This window comes from Cetorhinus maximus, chromosome 5 (genome assembly GCF_964194155.1).
Source record: "Cetorhinus maximus chromosome 5, sCetMax3.hap1.1, whole genome shotgun sequence".
Classification (NCBI taxonomy): Eukaryota; Metazoa; Chordata; class Chondrichthyes; order Lamniformes; family Cetorhinidae; genus Cetorhinus; species Cetorhinus maximus.
The window spans coordinates 137,435,277-137,452,080 of NC_135883.1; the positions used below are offsets into that span (position 1 = coordinate 137,435,277).

The window sequence follows — 16,804 nt, forward strand, 5'->3', positions numbered from 1 at the left end:
AGCAACGTAAAATTCAACCCTAAACATCAGGAGCCAGTTGGGGAGGCAGTGGCATAGTGGTATTGTCACTGGACTAGTAATCCAGAGACCCAGCGTAATGCCTTGGGGACCAGGGTTTGAATCCCACCACAGCAGATGATGAAATTTGAATTCAGTAAAAATCAATCTAATGATGACCATGAAACCATTGTAAAAACCCGTCTGGTTCACTAATGCCCTTTAGGGAAGGAAACCTGCTGTCCTTACCTGGTCTGGCTGACCTATTTGTGTCTCCAGACCTGCAGCAAGGTGGTTGACTCTTAAAAACACCCTCTGAATGAGAACAATTAGGGATGGGCAATAAATGCTGGCCTAGCCAGCAATGCCCACATCCCATGAATGAAAAAAGTGTATAACTTTAAAGCAGCAAATTCCAGTAAAAGAGAGAGGTAGTAGATTGTGGTTAGTTGTCACCTTCGGTTCAAGGCAAAGGAAACACCTTTAAAAGCATGATATTCAGCATAAAACATACACAAATATGAAGAATCAGCAAGTGCAGATTGAACAGGTGTGAATCTAACTCAATTGATAAATAAATCAAAGCTGGAATGGGAGGAAAAATAACGCGAACACAGCTTGCAATGAGAAAGAAGATTAGGGTTCACTTGCATTTGTAAAAGAACATGCAGAAACATGCTTAAAGGATAAACAAAGGAGTACAGGCAGAACTAGAAAAAAAATGTAGCCACAGATGCCAAGCACAATAGCAACAGCTTATATTTATATAAAGCACCTTGAATGTAATATAATCTCCCAAGGCATTTCACAAAAGCATTAAGAAACAAAATATGACACTGATTCAGATAAAGATATATTGAGCTGGATTTTACCACCTCAATGGAGACAGATGAGGAAGCAGGATGATTGATAAATAGTGTCAGAATGCATGCGGAGGGGAGCCCGATGCCTTCCCTTTGCCATATATTTAACCAGCAGCAGAAGCTTCAGTGATGCGGCTGCCCACTGGACAACTAATTGTGCCAATTAAATGCTCAGTAAGGACCATCTCCCGACCCCAGCAGCATTTTACTGGCTGCCTCCAAGCAGGCTCCTGCAGGGCCCTCTTTTATGGCTGGTCCATGGCAGCATGACTGCCTCCATGGCTATGGCGCTGCTGTTAGATGGTGAAACCCCCAACCTGATCACCAGGGCCTCCCTGCTTGGCATATGTTAAATAACTTTGACTTTGAGAGTGTCTCAGCATGGAGGCGCCCTCTCCTTCATGCTGCAGCCTCAGCACTCTTAGTGATGCTCCCAAGCTGTCTGCCCACTGATTGGGTTGGCAACTCTGGAAGGCGGGCCACGGTTCTCAATTGGACAGCAGTCCCGATGGAGACTTCTTATAACTGGCCACCACCGGAAAAATGCTGCCCAGGGCCTCGCCCTTGACCCATGTGGGGCCAGGTCCTACTTTCAGTCCTGGCCCAGGGACTCCTTATATCTTTAGAAAGTCCAGCCCATTTAGTCTGATGACTTAAAGCTTGGTTAAAAAGTAGGTTTCAAGAAAAGCAAGACAGAGAGGCGAAGAGGTATAAATGAAAATTTCAGAGCTTAGGGCCTGGGCACCTAAAGATACAGCCACCAATGTTGGAGGGATTAAAATCAGGGATACTCAAGAAGCAAGAACTAGAGGGTGCAGATATCTTGGAGAGTTGTAGGATCGGAGGAGATTAGAGAGATAGGGATGGGCAAGGCCATGGAGGGATTTGAAAACAAAGATGAAAATTTTAAAACAAAGACATTGCTTGATCAGGAGCCAATGCTGGTCAACGAGCACAGGGATGATAGGGGAATGGGACCCGCTATGAGTTCAGACAAGAGCAGAAGAGTTTCACATGGCTTATGAAGGGTAGAATGTGGGAGAGCTGCCAGCAGTAGGTAAAAATAGTCAAGTATCGAGGTAGCAAAGGCATGAATAAGGGTTTCAGCGGCAGATGAGCTGAGGCAGAAGTGAAGCCAGGTGATGTTACAGAGGCAGAAATAGGCAGTCTTAGAGATGGTATGCTGATGTGGTCAGATCAAAGCTCACATCGGGGTCAATATGAAACCAAGGTTGCAATCAGACTGGTTTAGTGTCAGACTGCTGCCAGGGGAGGGGATGGAGTTGGTAACGAGGAAACAGAATTTAGTGTGGACTGAAAATAATAGTTTCAGTCTTCCAGATATCTAAGTACAGAATGCTAAATAAGCCATCTAATAATTGAGCAGGAATGGAGGAATCGAGAGAGCTAGTGATGAGGTAGAGCTAGGTGTTGTCAGCATACATTATCTTCTAGTGAAAACTCAGGCTGTGCTTCCAAATTATGTTATTGAGAGACAGCATGTAGATGAGAAATGGGAGGGGGCCAGGATAGATCCTCGGGGGACACTAGAAGTAAGTGCAGGAGAGAAAAGAGAAACCAGTGACGGTGATTCTCTGGTTAAAATTAGGTAGATAAGAATGGACCCAGGTGAGAGCAGGTGAGACCCAGCTGCAGGGGATGGCTGAGGATTGTTTATACACCCTGGAACAGAACTGCAAACTGCCACCTTTTATAAGAGAGCTGCATTTTAATATTTTTAAAATGTCAGGTTTTTCCTTGGGAGCCCATGCCAAAACCTTGACATGGACACTCAGGTGCAGTCCACTACCAGTATTTGGCACCCTGGTACACAACCACTGCAAATGATATGTTAGATCCCTTCGAGAGCTGACAATGCGAGAGCTCTTGAGGTTTAAATTCTCTACCCCTGCTTACACTTCTGACCTGGTAAGAGACAGGTAAATGGTCCGCCTCCCATGGAATTCCCGATATAGGGTCAGGATTGGAATGGCAAAGACCTCCATTCCGGAGGTGCTGCTGATTCTCAAGTGACTTCTGCTTTTCTCATTGCCATTGGGAGTAAGTATGTGTTTTCTTGACTTAGTACTGTAGAAACATCTGCTGCACTCAAATCTGGATTGAAGATTGGTCACGCATCCTATGGAGAGTGTGATATAACTCCATCCAGGCAAAGTGAGAGAAATCTTGCGCCCTCCCCTGCAATGGCTTTGGTGGTGAGGGGTGCATTTAATCAGGCAGATGGTAATGGGTGAGGACACTGCCGCCTTCCCCTTCTATCCCAATTAAGTCCATAGTCCATGGATGGTGTTCCTGTCCCGCTGCCGATTGAGGCCCTTAAATGAGCAATTGACACCCACTTAAAGGCCTCAGTCTGCCACGATATTAGTACAATGGCGGGTGGAGGGCTAGCTATGCGGCGAACAGGACAAGCAAACCCTGTCAGAGTTTCTCGCAGGCTCCCAGGTGGAGGGTCCCTCATTCAAAGGCACTCAGTGCATAGTCGAGGGACCTGGCATCAGGAAGGGGGGCACGCTGAGAGCCACCTGCTGCCCTTGCTGCCGACCCTCCTTTCCTCCTTCCCCCACAGCCCCAACCCTGCGACTCCCCCTCCCGCCATCACTCACTTCTGTCCTGGGATCCAGCCACAATCACAGCATCACAGAATTGTTGTGGCGCAGAAGGAGGCCATTTGGCCCATCGTATCTGCAGTGGCTCTCCAAATGATTGCCATTCTCCTGCCTTTTCCCTGTACCTTTGCACATTGTTTCTATCCTAGGCCTTGGGTGAGCGTCGTACCAGAAGCAGCAAACCCCTCCACAGTGGCACTGCCGTTCAATGCAGCTGCTGGCCTCTGATTGGCCGGCAGCTGTTGGTAGGCGAGACTTCTACCCCCAACGTCCTTGATCCTGGGGGAAGGCTCATTGCTGGCCTGTCAAGTGCCTTGGTGGAGAAAGATGTGGCAGGCCTTCCCAAAAAGAGGTGACACAGGGCTCCCGCTGGCTCGCCAGCTGGCAGCCTAGACCCCTGTCGCTTTCACAAGATTCCAACCAGCGTTCCAAAAATCAATCACATCATCTAAATACATGATGGTTGCACTACACCAGCCCTTGGCTAAACAATAGCAGAGGTAGTGCATTAGTATATATGTCACAAAATAAACAGGATATTTCAATCACAATTGAATATTTAATCACAGTTTTGTTTCTAAGTATAATTCACAAGGGAAAGTGTTTTGAGGGACAGTACTGTAGATTATGGATAGTCATAGATTGCACAAAACAAATGCGTATTATTTTTGAACATCAAAGATTGATATCAGTGCCGAGAAACAGACTGTTACTGCCAGAACAACAGTTGCTACCTTGATTCATTAGACTGTGTACAGTGGACTCCTAGTATGAGGCCAATTATACTGCCAGCATTGATCACAATGAAGAGCAGGAACACCCCAGTTCCAGTGCTACATTACTCAATAACAACAGAGCTCTATTCATGCAGTTTACCTGCCTCTGAATGTTAGTTACATTTTAATGATGGATGAGTTAACATTAAGGAGATTCAAACTTAATCTTAAAAAGCTCCCAAAGAGCTCCCTAACTGCCTGGGGACTTCTTTAAACTTGACTTCACACCAAACTATAGTTTCATCTGGGGATGATTCCTCTTTTGCTTTAGGCTTTTATTTTGAATTTTGTGCTGATCAAGTTGAGGGACATCAACAGTGAAGAAATTTTCCATTTTGGGTTATTATTATCAGTATCAAGCAATCTTCAGTCAAGAATACAGCAAAGTCAGATGCAGAATAAAGTTCCCAATAAATCTACGAGGAGGTGCATATGATGGGACTGGATGAAAGCTGAAAGGAAATCTGATCCTTCACAAGCCTAAACTTCAAAAAAGGAGCGTGAGAGGAGTTGGGAGTTGAAAAGGAGCTGGGAGAGCAGAGGTGACTGAGGGAGTTCAGTGAGGAGGGAACGAGGTGATCCTTTGAGTACCGTGAGTATGGTCGGGTAAGAATTTACTACTTTTATCACTTATAGTTCTTAAGTTCTTATTTTGAGGTTCATCGTTTGTAAGGGCTATATTCTGTAACAATAAGGAGCAGGGAAGAAGGGCCCTAGAGTAATTGATATTATGTAATATTAAGTATCTTCCAAAAGGTTTAATTTAATTTAAGAGGTTAAGTCATGGCAGGAGAGCTCAAAGCTGTGGTGTGCTCCTCCTGCTCTATGTGAGAAACCGGGAGCATTTCCAGTGCCCGGGGCCAGCATGTGTGCGGGAAGTGTCTCCACCTGCAGCACCTGTAAGCCTGGATTTCGGAGCTGGAGCGGCGGCTGGAGACACTGTGGAGTATCCGCAAGGCGGAGAGTATCGTGGATAGCATATGTAGAGAGGTGGTCACACCGCAGTCCAAGAGTCCACAGGCAGGAAGGGATTGGGTGACCACCAGGCACAGCAAGAGGACTAGGCCGGCAGTGCAGGAATCTCCTGTGGCTATTCCCCTGCAAAACAGATATACTGCTCTGGATACTGTTGGGGGGAATGGCCTCTCAGGGGAAAGCAGCAACAGCCAAATTCATTGCAACACGGTTGGCTCTGCTGCACAGGGGAGGAGTAAAAAGTGTGGGAATGCAATAGTTATAGGGGATTCAGTTGTAAGGAGGAATAGATAGGTGTTTCTGTGGCCGCAAATGAGACTCCAGGATGGTATGTTACCTCCCTGGTGCTCAGGTCAAGGATGTCTCAGAGCGGCTAGAGGACATTCTGAAGGGGGAGGGTAAACAGCCAGTGGTCGTGATACATGTCGGTACAAACGACATAGGTAAAAAAAGGGATGAGGTCCTAAAAGCAGAATATAGGGAGTTAGGAAGTAAGTTGAAAAGTAGGACCTCAAGAGATGCTGAAGAGATGGTGTGAGGGGGAGGGTTTCAGATTCCTGGGACATTGGGACATAGATTACAAAAGTAGGGAGGTCATGTTGGATTTGTATAGAACCTTGGTGAGGCCACAGCTGGAGTACTGTGTGCAGTTCTGGTCGCCACATTATAGGAAGGATGTGATTGCACTGGAGGGGGTGCAGAGGAGATTCACCAGGATGTTGCCTGGGATGAAACATTTAAGTTATGAAGAGAGGTTGCATAGACTTGGGTTGTTTTCGTTGGAGCAGACAAGACTGAGAGATGACCTGATTGAGGTATACAAGATTATGAGGGGCATGGACAGGGTGGATAGGGAACAGCTGTTCCCCTTAGTTGAAGGGTCAGTCACAAGGGGGCATAAGTTCAAGGCGAGGGGCAGGAGGTTCAGGGGGGATGTGAGGAAAAACTTTTTTACCCAGAGGGTGGTGTCGGTCTGGAATGCGCTGCCTGGGGGGGTGGTGGAGGCGGGTTGCCTCACAACCTTTAAAAAGTACCTGGATGAGCACTTGGCACGTCATAACATTCAAGGCTATGGGCCAAGTGCTGGTAAATGGGATTAGATAGGTAGGTCAGGTGTTTCTCATGTGTCTGTGCAGACTCGATGGGCCAAAGGGCCTCTTCTGCACTGTGTGATTCTGTGATTCTGCGATTCTGTGACACCATCTGGGCTAAAGCGAAAGAGATTGCGTTGGACCAGGGCAGCTGATGGAGGAGTCATGCTGATCATTGTCCTGCATGGCACTGGAGGAACTAAGTTTAAGACTAGATAATAAGTCTAAGCTACTCCAGCAATTTGACTGAACCTCAGTTTCAGAAAAGAAAGAATTTATATGGGGCCTTTCATTTTTTTAAATTCTTTCAAGGGATGTGGGTGTTGCTGGCTAGGCCAGCATTTATTGCCGATCCCTTATTGCCCTTGAGAAAGTGGTGGTAGTGAGCTGCCTTCTTAAACCGCTGCAGTCCATGTGGGATAGGTACACCCACAGTGCTGTAAGAGAGGGAGTTCCAAGATTTTGACCCAGCGACAGTGAAGAAACGACAACATATTTCCAAGTCAGGGTGGTGAGTGGCTTGGAGGGGAACTTCCACGTGGTGGTGTTCCCATGTGTCTGTTGCTCTTGTCCTTCTAGATGATAATGGTCATGTGTTTGGAAGGTGCTTTCAAAGGAGACTTGTTGATTTCCTGCAGTGCATCTTGTAGATGGTACACACTGCTGTCACTCTGCATCGGTGGTGGAGGGAGTAAATGTTTGTGGCTGGGATGCCAGTCAAACGGGCTGCTTTGTTCTGGATGGTGTCAAGCTTCTTGAGTGTTGTTGAAGCTGCACTCATCCAGGCAAGTGGAGAGTATTTCATCATGCTCCTTACTTGTGCCTTGTAGATGGTGGACAAGCTTTGAAGAGTCAGGAGGTGAATGGGAATGCTATTGAATGTCAAATGACAATGGTTAGATTCTCTCTTGTTGGAGATGGGCATTGCCTGGCACTTGTGCAGTGCGAACGTTACTTGCCACTTGTCAGCCCAAGCCTGGATATTGTCCAGGTCTTGCTGCATTTGGACATAGACTGTTTCAGTATCTGAGGAGTCGCACATGGTACTGAGCATTGTGCAACCATCAGTGAACATCCCCACTTCTGACCTTATGATGGAAGGAAGGTCATTGATAAAGTAGCTGAAGATGGTTGGGCTGAGGACACTACCCTGCGGAACACCTGCAGTGATATCCTGGAACTGAGATGATTGACCTCCAACAATTACAACCATCTTCCTTTGTGTTAGGTATGACTCCAACTAGCAGAGAGTTTTTCTCCTGATGCCCATTGATTCCAGTTTTGCTAGGGCTCCTTGATGCTACACTCGGTCAGATGCTGCCTTGATGTCAAGGGCATTCACTCTCACCTCACCTCTAGAGTTCGGCTCTTGTGTCCATGTTTGAACCAAGGCTCTAGTGAGGTCAGGAGATGAGTGACTTGAGCGCATCCAATAACAGCATACAGCCAATGAATACTTTTGAAGTTTAGACACTGTTGCAATGTGGGAAATGTGTAGCCAAATTGCACACAGCAAACTCCGACAAGCAGCAATGCGATAATGTTGAAATAATCTGTTTTAGTAACATTGGCTGAAGGCTAAATAATGGCCAGGGCACCAGGGACAAATCCCCTGTTCTTCTTCAAATAAGTGGTATGGGATTTTTTAGTCCACAAGGGGAGCAAATAGGCTTTTGGTTTAACCTCTCCTCTGAAATATGGTATTTCCAACAATGCAGTTTCCTCAGTAGTGCACAGGGATATCACTCTAGATTGTATGCTTAAGCCGCTGGAGTGGGCCTCGAACCCACACTTGCTGACACAATGGTTAATAGCTCTCCCATCGGTAGGATATTTTCCTGTTTCCCACACAAGCCATCCTGTGACCTTTTAAGTGAGGTTGTTAATTCGCAGCCATTCTCCTCCAGCAGGAACGGGATTGAAATATGCAAAATTACTCAAGACCCTTACAACCAGTGGATGGAGGAAACTTCCATCCCTTGAGTCTGGGTTGGATTTGAAGCTAATCCTATACATCTTTTGTCTTTGTTACAGTGCAGTCAGATTCTTCTCCTGACTCCTCAGTTGTACTCTTGGTTTTGCAACAAGGTGTATCAAATTGTTGGAAAAGCAGCAGAACAGACTCATATGTTTGTTTGGACAAGAGAGATGCTTGTCAGAGGCAAAATAAAGGCAAAATACTGCGGATGCTGGATATCTGAAACAATAACAAAAAAAAACAAAAAAATGCTGGAAAATCTCAGCAGGTCTGACAGCATCTGTGGAGAGAGAGACAGAGTTAACTTTCGAGTCCATGTAACTCTGAGAAAGACAGAGTTAACGTTTCGAGTCCATGTGACTCTGAGAGAGACGGAGTTAACGTATCGAGTCCGTGTGACTCTGAGAAAGACAGAATTAACGTTTCGAGTCCGTGTGACTCTTCTTCAGGGCTTGTCAGTTGGCTTTCATGTATGCTATAGGATCCTCCTCAGAAAACCACTTCTCTACCTTCATCAAACCTCTGTTTCTTCTCTAAGATTGTGGCATAGCCATCAACCACTCTCATCACTTCCTGCCTGAAGACCTTCAGTCCAGTCTTCCCTGGTCAAAGTCACTCACAACATCCTTTTGACTTCAATCACAGTTCTGTGCCCTTCCTTGTCTTCTCTGCAATGGTCAATTCCTATTCCATCCTTTCCCCTCTGTGTTTCACCTCCATGGCAGAGCCATCATGCCCTCCTACCTGACCCAATGCAGCCAACAAACTTCTTGCAACTGCTTCTAACACTTGCAATAAAGCACTTTTGAAATGTAGTCACTGTTGTTATATTGAAAATGCAGCACCCAATTTGCACACAGAAAGATCCTACAAATAACAATGAGATGGATAATAGATTATCTGTGTTTTAGTCTTAGTTAAAAGATCAATGTTGGCCAGAACACTGGGAAAGGACCCAGTTTTTCTCTGAATACTGCCGTGGAATCTTTTATTCTACTGGCTAGTTCTGACAGGGTCTCAATTTAGCATCTCATCTGAATGATGGCACCACTGACAGTGCAGTACTCCCTCAATACTCTGAATTCATAATACTCTGAATTAATAGCTGAACTTCAAGCCTCAGAATCAGCACAAAGGTCATCTATTTCCATGTCCAAAACATTGCCTGCCTCACTCCACCCTTATTCAAAGTTTAATTGCTTCCCAGTTAATTTACTTCAAACCTCCATTTTCTGGCTTCTTTAGTTCCACATTCAAATAGTGCAGGTCATCCAAAACTCTGCCATCCACAGCTTATACCATATCTTCTTTCCTTATCGCCCTGGTTATCATCAATTTCGTTTTCAATTGGCTCTCCAAACAGCAACTTATTCAAATTTATCATTTGCAAGTTCATGCTTTCTCCCTTCTGTAGGCTGGATTTAATTTAGTTGTGGCAGTGAGGATCTAGGGCAGGAAGCGGGGAAGTGGCCAGCGGCAGGGTGGGGGTGGGGGGGAAGGTGGTGGCAAGGTGGGGTGGTGAGAGAACCCAAGTCGGAAGTCAACAGGAGGCACCTTGTCAATAACAGCCAATTGATTAATTGGCAGCCGTAGGGGCTGCCATCCCTAATAAGAATGGCTGCTCACCCCCAAGGGCTGCCCAAGAGGGTTGGCAGCTCAGTAACCTCAGCAATACCACCAGGAGGAGTGGCCACAGCTGTGGCTGCACCTGGAGGATGAGGGCACATTGATGGACTTGTACCCTCACAGGGAGGTAAGTGAAATCTGAGGCCGCCCAGGCCAGTCAGGCAGATCCTAGTTTGTGGGGTCAGGGCGGGGGGGTCGGGGGAGGGTGTCTGGGGTGTCTGGGGAATGTGGCCCCATTGGTGCATGGGATGCATTGCCACCAGGGGGAGCCCTCAATGGGCCAAAGGGTGCCCAAAACGGAAGGGCCACCTCAGAGTCCACCAGCGGCTGCCAGGGTTTATCTGCTGGTCTTCCAACGTAACACAGGGCCCCCAAGCACTGGTAAAATGCCAGCAGAGGCAGACAAACCACCCGCCACTTACCTGCATCAATTTTTCAGCCTTTCTGCCTCCCAGTCCATCCCCAAAGGTTTGGTAAAATCTAGCCCTATATTTCTATTCTGTTCCCCCTTCTTGTGGCTCACTTACTTTGCATCCCTCTCTTTCTCTACTCTACCTTCTTTGTTCTTCCTAAACCCTTTACATTGTTAACTCTTCCCTCCTTTAACAATCTAATCAAAATCTACCTTATTGGCCACTTCTTTGATCACCTCTCCTAAGTGTTCTCTCATCAAAGTGTGGTGTCGATTTACCATCCCTGAAATGCTTTGGGATATCTTAATGTGTTAAAAGCTCGACGAAAATGTAAATTGTTATTGAAATCAGATGGTCATCTTACTACAGTAATTATGGCACGAAGCCAAGAACAAGCTACAACTTGGCGAAGATTTGCTTAAATAATATATGGATTTTCATATGCCTGCTTTGCACGTACACAGTTTTATGTTGTTTACTGAGATGTTTGAAGTGCTTGTTTTTTCATGTGTCTCAAATATACTGTGAATTCCATCTAAATGTTTCAGGTCAAGAAAAGCAGTGTGCCCTTTTTGGTCAAATATGGCTACTTAACAAGGCAGAAAAGAGGCGATCCCAGATTCAATCCCTGGGTTAACCAATGCTCCCTTTGCTGGTTTCCTTAGTTCCACTCTTCCACAAAAGCAGGTCTTCCTAAACGCTACCATAGTAGAGAGCATAGAAATATGGAAGGGTGATCTTATACAATAGAGGTGCACAATCGTTTTCACTGCACTGGGCTTGGGGGGTGGGTGGTGGTGGGTGGGGGGAAATTAGTCAGGTTGCCTGAATAATACCTGGTGACCAGTGCTTGTCTGTGAGTGTTTATTGTGGCTAGTATTTCAGCTTCATTACATTGTGGTAGGAGGTCTGCTGAGGTGAGCACTGAAGCGCAGGGCACAGGCCTGGGAAGAATTGCAACAGATGCAAATCTTGGTGGGAATAGCAAATATTTGAACAAAAGTTCTGAAGACAAAGTGGGTGCCATGTGAAAAGCATTTTAACGTGGGTCAGATGGTACCCCTCCCACTCAGCAGCTGATCAATATTCCTTTTTGAACTCATACTTGGATAATGGCCTCTATGCTAAATTGCTAGGGACCATGGAGCCGAATCCCATCTTAAAAAAATACAATGCAAGTGCAACGATGTTGCTGGAGACAGGAGGTTGACTGACAGTTTTATCATGTTTTTTAACTGTCACAATTGATGTTTGATAGTTATTTAAAGATAAACAAATTCAATATAAAGATGAAACTCAAAAGTTTTCACTCAAGCGTAATGCGTATAAGCTTAAATTTCTAGATTAGGAGAAGGTAAGGGATCTTGCTATACAAAAATTGTCTGCCACATTTCCTACATTACCACATGACTGAAGGAGAGTTATACGGACTCAAAACATTAACTGTTTCTCTCCCCACAGATGCTGCCAGGCCTGCTGAATTTTTCCAGCATTTTATGTTTTTATTTCAGATTTCCAGCATCTGCAGTATTTTGCTTTTATTTATCCTACATTACAACAGTGACTATACTTGAAAAGTACTTCATTGGCTGCAAAACATTCCAGGATGTACTGAGGCTGTGAAAGGCACTATAGAAATGTAAGTTATTTCTTTCTTTAACACACAAGGCATTCTTGAGCATCATTATATCCAGCACAAGAAAAATTTTGTCAAAAAATGTATCATGGGGAACCTTAGTTCACACATATATTTATTTATTTGTTTTAATTATATACATATTTATTTATTTTAATTATATACATATTTATTTATTATATGGATACCTTAACATTTGGCATCACAACATAATTCACTGTACAGGGAAACTAAATTGATTTTCTCCTGTAAACAAGTCCGTGTGTGGTGTATGACTCCCTGGACAACAATTTCTTCTGAATAATTATGCTAGGCTATTTGAAAAGCTGAGTAACTAAGCACTGTGCTCAACACAGTAGACATTTCATGTCACCAAATTTCATTCTTTTAGTAGGTTTTTAGCCTTAGGGCAGTTTTGTACTACACGAACGCAGAATGGAAGAATGTAGTTTATAACAATATTATATCTGTTATTCTAATCTAGATGGGAGGAACTGTTAGCACATTACACATTGCAGTAAGGAGGTGATGGCGTAGTAGTATTACTGCTGGATTTAAAAATGCAGCGTATTGCTCTGGGGATCCGCGTTCGAATTCTACCATAGCAGATGGTGGAATTTGAATTAAAAGTTTAATGATGACCGTGAAACCATTGCTGATTGGTCCACTAAGGCGCTGTCCTTACCTGGCCTAGCCAGTGGTACCTACACCACCTCCCCACCCCCTGAAAAGAAACGCCACCTCTGATAAGAAATCAGCCGGTCTGAGTGCCAGCCCCGAATGCCACTCTGGTTGGTGAAGGTGCAGTCTGACCAGAACAGAGCTGGAGTCCTGACCCCACCCCTCCCTGACTGATGCTTGGTATTGGTTACTAATATCTATTGTTCATTAAAGCCCTTGAGCGGTCTCTCAGTTTCAGTTTTATCCTTATTTATTTCAGCACATTTCTGGATTATTCAAGGGTGGAATAAATATTTGCTATCCGCTTGAGTCGGAGCCAAAAAGGGTAATGATCATGGTTATTGTGCTGTTTGGACAATTGGTGGCGGTACTTCCCAAGTAAAAATGAGGCTGAGCCAAGTTAATCTGTTTGGAAACGGCAGTTAACCTGGAAATTGGAAAGCTGGCATATTAATGTATTTTTTTCCTCTCTCCAAATAGTGTCGCAATGCCTGTTTGAACAGCAGTCAATTGTTTGGGTTGGCGGTCGAGTCATGAAGGGGGAATGAAATGAGCCTTCTCATTCCGCTTGCTGCGGGCAATCCAGCTCAGTCCAATAAGTTTGTGCAGTTTTGAAGTGGAGCGGCTCGGCTCTCTCGGCTCTTGGCTCTTCCTCAAGCCACTGACACACCAGAGCTCCGTCCACCTGGGATCACTGAAGCAGCAATGGAGAGGTCGGAGAGGGGGACACAGCCGGAGAAGCAGCAGAAAGGGTTCAAAAAGAGAATCAGCCGCGTCTTCCACCGCAGCAAGTCGAGCGGCGACCAGGAGGAGGAAGGTCCCCGGGCTAGCAGCAAGGAGCCGGGCAGCCCTCCCGCCTCACAAGTGGCCGGCAGCAGGAGGAGAAGCTGGGGAAGCTGGCGACAGAAAAAAAAGTCCGGCGAGCCGTCAGTGCCATTGACACCTCCACTATCCCCGCCGGGAGACGACATGTAAATCTATTCTTCTTTATCATCCCCCCCCCCCCCCCCCCACCCCCTCCTCCCCTCTCTGGGGCTTTACCGGGCAGATTCCAAAAATATATATTCTTGTAACTCCCAGGCATTTACTGCAACTTCTTCCGGGTGATGTGAAGTTTTTACTTCTAACATATGGAAAGGACAGCCGTTTTATGCTAAACCAGGCGGGTTGATCTGAAATAAACTGGATCCATAATAACTATTCTCTCATTCTCAGCCAGAGGGGCATGTACTGAGGTTATATTGACAGGACAGCAAATTGTGATTGTGATATAACCCCATAGCATTCTCTGCAGCAATGGAAAGGAGTTCGCTGTCATGTCCAATGTAAATTTACCAACGCAGGTAGATTGAGGAAATCTTAAGCCATTTGCTGGTCAAAATAAACAAATGGGATTTAGACACCCGGGTAAAAGTTTATTCCACGAGCACGGTGCATAGTTTCCCTACCCCCTGCCCCCCACCGCCCCCCACACCCCTCCCCCAAGAATCCCCTTTTACAGTATTGAAGATAGGACGCCTGTGCATTCAAGTCCGCGCAATGTAATTATTACACATCAAATCCTCCAGACTGCACTGTTTTAGACAGTGAGGTCAGGCTCTTATCTGGAGCAATGGCTGGTGTTGATCGATCGGCAGATCGGCCAGCGTAGGCACCACGAATGTAAGGAACATCAATGAGCTGCACCACACGGCGCTGCCTCCACCAATTTCTACAACATAAGGGATATTGCTGTTTACAAATAAAACGGTCCCTTTTTTTGGAAACGGGTGGGTTCTTGGGGGCTCCAAATACTGCTGCCCCATCGATTTTCTCGACGATTTATGTTCAGCCTTCCGTTTTTCTGTGAGGGGGGAGATTTTTAACATTGCTGTTATCCGTCACATTAAACGTGAAAGGCTCTTGCACTGGGTCAATATGTATATATGAGTCCCATAGATCTCAGTATTATTTATTGTACCAACGACATTGATAGGACTAGAAAGGAGATTTTGTTGAAAGAATTTGATCAGTTAAGAGCTAAATTAAAAAGCAGAACCTCCAAGGTAATAATTTCGGGATTGCTACCTGAGCCACGGGAAAATTGGCATAGGGTAAATAAAGTTAAAGAGTTAAATGCATGACTCAAAGATTGATGTGGGAGTTCCAGTTTATGGGGCACTGGCACCAGTACTGGTGTAGAAGGAAGCTGTTCCGATGGGACTGGCTTCACTAGAACCTCGCTGTGACCAGTGTCCTGGCAAATCCAATAACTAGGGCTGTAAAGAGGGCTTTAAAATAAATAAGGGGGTGGGGAGAGGGTTCTGGAGAGGGGATATGTGGGATAGCATAACATAACTAAAATTAGAGGAGCTGAATATTATTTAAATGGACAAAGACTACAGAAAGCTACAGCACAGATGGATTTGGGAGTCCTCGTGCATGATTCCCAAAAAGCTAACATACAAGTTCAGCAAATAATAGCGAAGGCAAGTGGAATGTTGGCTTTTATTTCAAAGGGAATGGAGTATAAAAATAGGGAAGTCTTGCTAAAGCTATGTAAGGCACTAGTTAGACCACACCTAGAATACTGTGAACAATTTTGATCCCCTTATCTAAGGAAAGATATACTGGCATTGGAGGCAGTCCAGAGAAGGTTCACTAGGTTGATCCTGGGTATGGAGAGATTTTCTTATAAGGATTGAATCGGTTGGGCATGTACTCATTGGAGTTTAGAAGAATGAGAGGTGACCTTATTGAAACATATAAGGTTCTTAGGGGGCTTGACAGGGTAGGTGCTGAGAGGTTGTTTCCCCTTGTGGGAGAGTCTAGGACCAGAGAGCATAATCTCAGAGTAATGAGTTACCCATTTAAGACAGAGATGAGGAGGAATTTCTTTTCTCAGAGGATAGTGAATCTGTGGAATTCTTTACCACAGAGGGCTGTAGAGGCTGGGTATAGTATATAAGTATATTCAAGGCTGAGATAGACAGATTTTTGATCAGTAAGGGAATCAAGGGCTATGGGGAAAAGGCAGGAAAGTGGAGTTGAAGGTTATTAGATCAGCCATGATCTAATTGAATGGCGGAACAGACTCGATGGACTGAATGCCCTACTTCTGCTCCTATATCTTATTTCAGTCCAGGTCTGTAAACGTGTCTTCAGAAGATCATGAAATATAAGCACATCTCCAATTTGTGAACTGTGTAAAATTGAGTCTAATAGGTGTCTGAAGCTCCAACATGACTGACCCTTCATAAACTGGGGTTGAGGTGTGCAAACTGCCTGTAGAGTTGTATAAAACTGTTGTATAATAAGAGCTAGCTGACAATTTTTGCATTACCAACTCCAGCTCTGTTATTTTGGAAACAGCACCTCATTCCTTTCCTACACACCTCAGCATCACATCATGCTAGATGGACAACAGAAGAGGATAGTATGCTAAACTATGTTAAACGCTACTGCGAGGTCAAGGAGGATGAGGTGGAATTATTTAGAATGATCACAGTCAAAGTGAATGACATTCATGACATTTATTAGGACTACTTCACTTCTGGGATAGGCAGAAACCAGATTAGTGGGAGTTATGGGAGAGATGAGCACCAATCAGGGTGGTGATCTCTTCTTCAAAGACTTCATAGAAGAAAGGGAGGCTGTGGCTTGAAAAATAATTAGTGAATACAAACATTTTGTTTAGGAGGAGATGGTGACTGATTTTGAAATGGAGGGAGAGAAGTTGGATGGGCGTCAGCTTAGTGGAAATGGAGTAGAAGATGGAAGGGGTATAGGAGGGATGGAAAAGAAACTATAAGGAGTCAGGATTTTGGGGCCATGATGGTGGGACTAGGGGGAAGTTTGTCTTAGGGGGTAAGGGAAGGGGGTAGCAGCATATGTAGTTGAAGAGATGGGCTCTGTCTTCATGATAAAATCCATGAGCTCCACACACTCAAGAACAAGAGTCACTATGATTGAGACCATCTAATCAGCTACCTCTGCTGAATTCCTCTCCATCTCTTGCCTACCAACATTAGCTCCACCCTCCCCCAGCTCTGAGCTTGCATCTGTATTTACCTCCTCTCCTATCTCCCCTCATTGCCATTTCCAAACTCATCTTGTCCATGGAACCCACTTCCTGCTCTCTAAACTCTATTTCTACTAA

At 45.1% G+C, this 16,804-nt stretch overlaps 1 protein-coding gene across 2 annotated transcripts in view; it reads left to right on the forward strand.

Annotated features, from left to right (window-relative positions):
* Positions 1 to 12,856: 12,856 nt before the first annotated feature.
* The window catches only part of crybg1a (crystallin beta-gamma domain containing 1a), a 320,531-nt gene continuing 316,583 nt past the window's right edge, over positions 12,857 to 16,804 (forward strand). For both annotated transcript variants that reach the window (XM_078542510.1, XM_078542512.1), the window contains exons 1-2: positions 12,857 to 12,991; positions 13,147 to 13,637. In XM_078542510.1, coding sequence (XP_078398636.1) covers positions 13,372 to 13,637 — 266 coding nt within the window. In that variant the 5' untranslated portion in view covers positions 12,857 to 12,991; positions 13,147 to 13,371. The remainder of the gene's footprint in view (positions 12,992 to 13,146; positions 13,638 to 16,804) is intronic.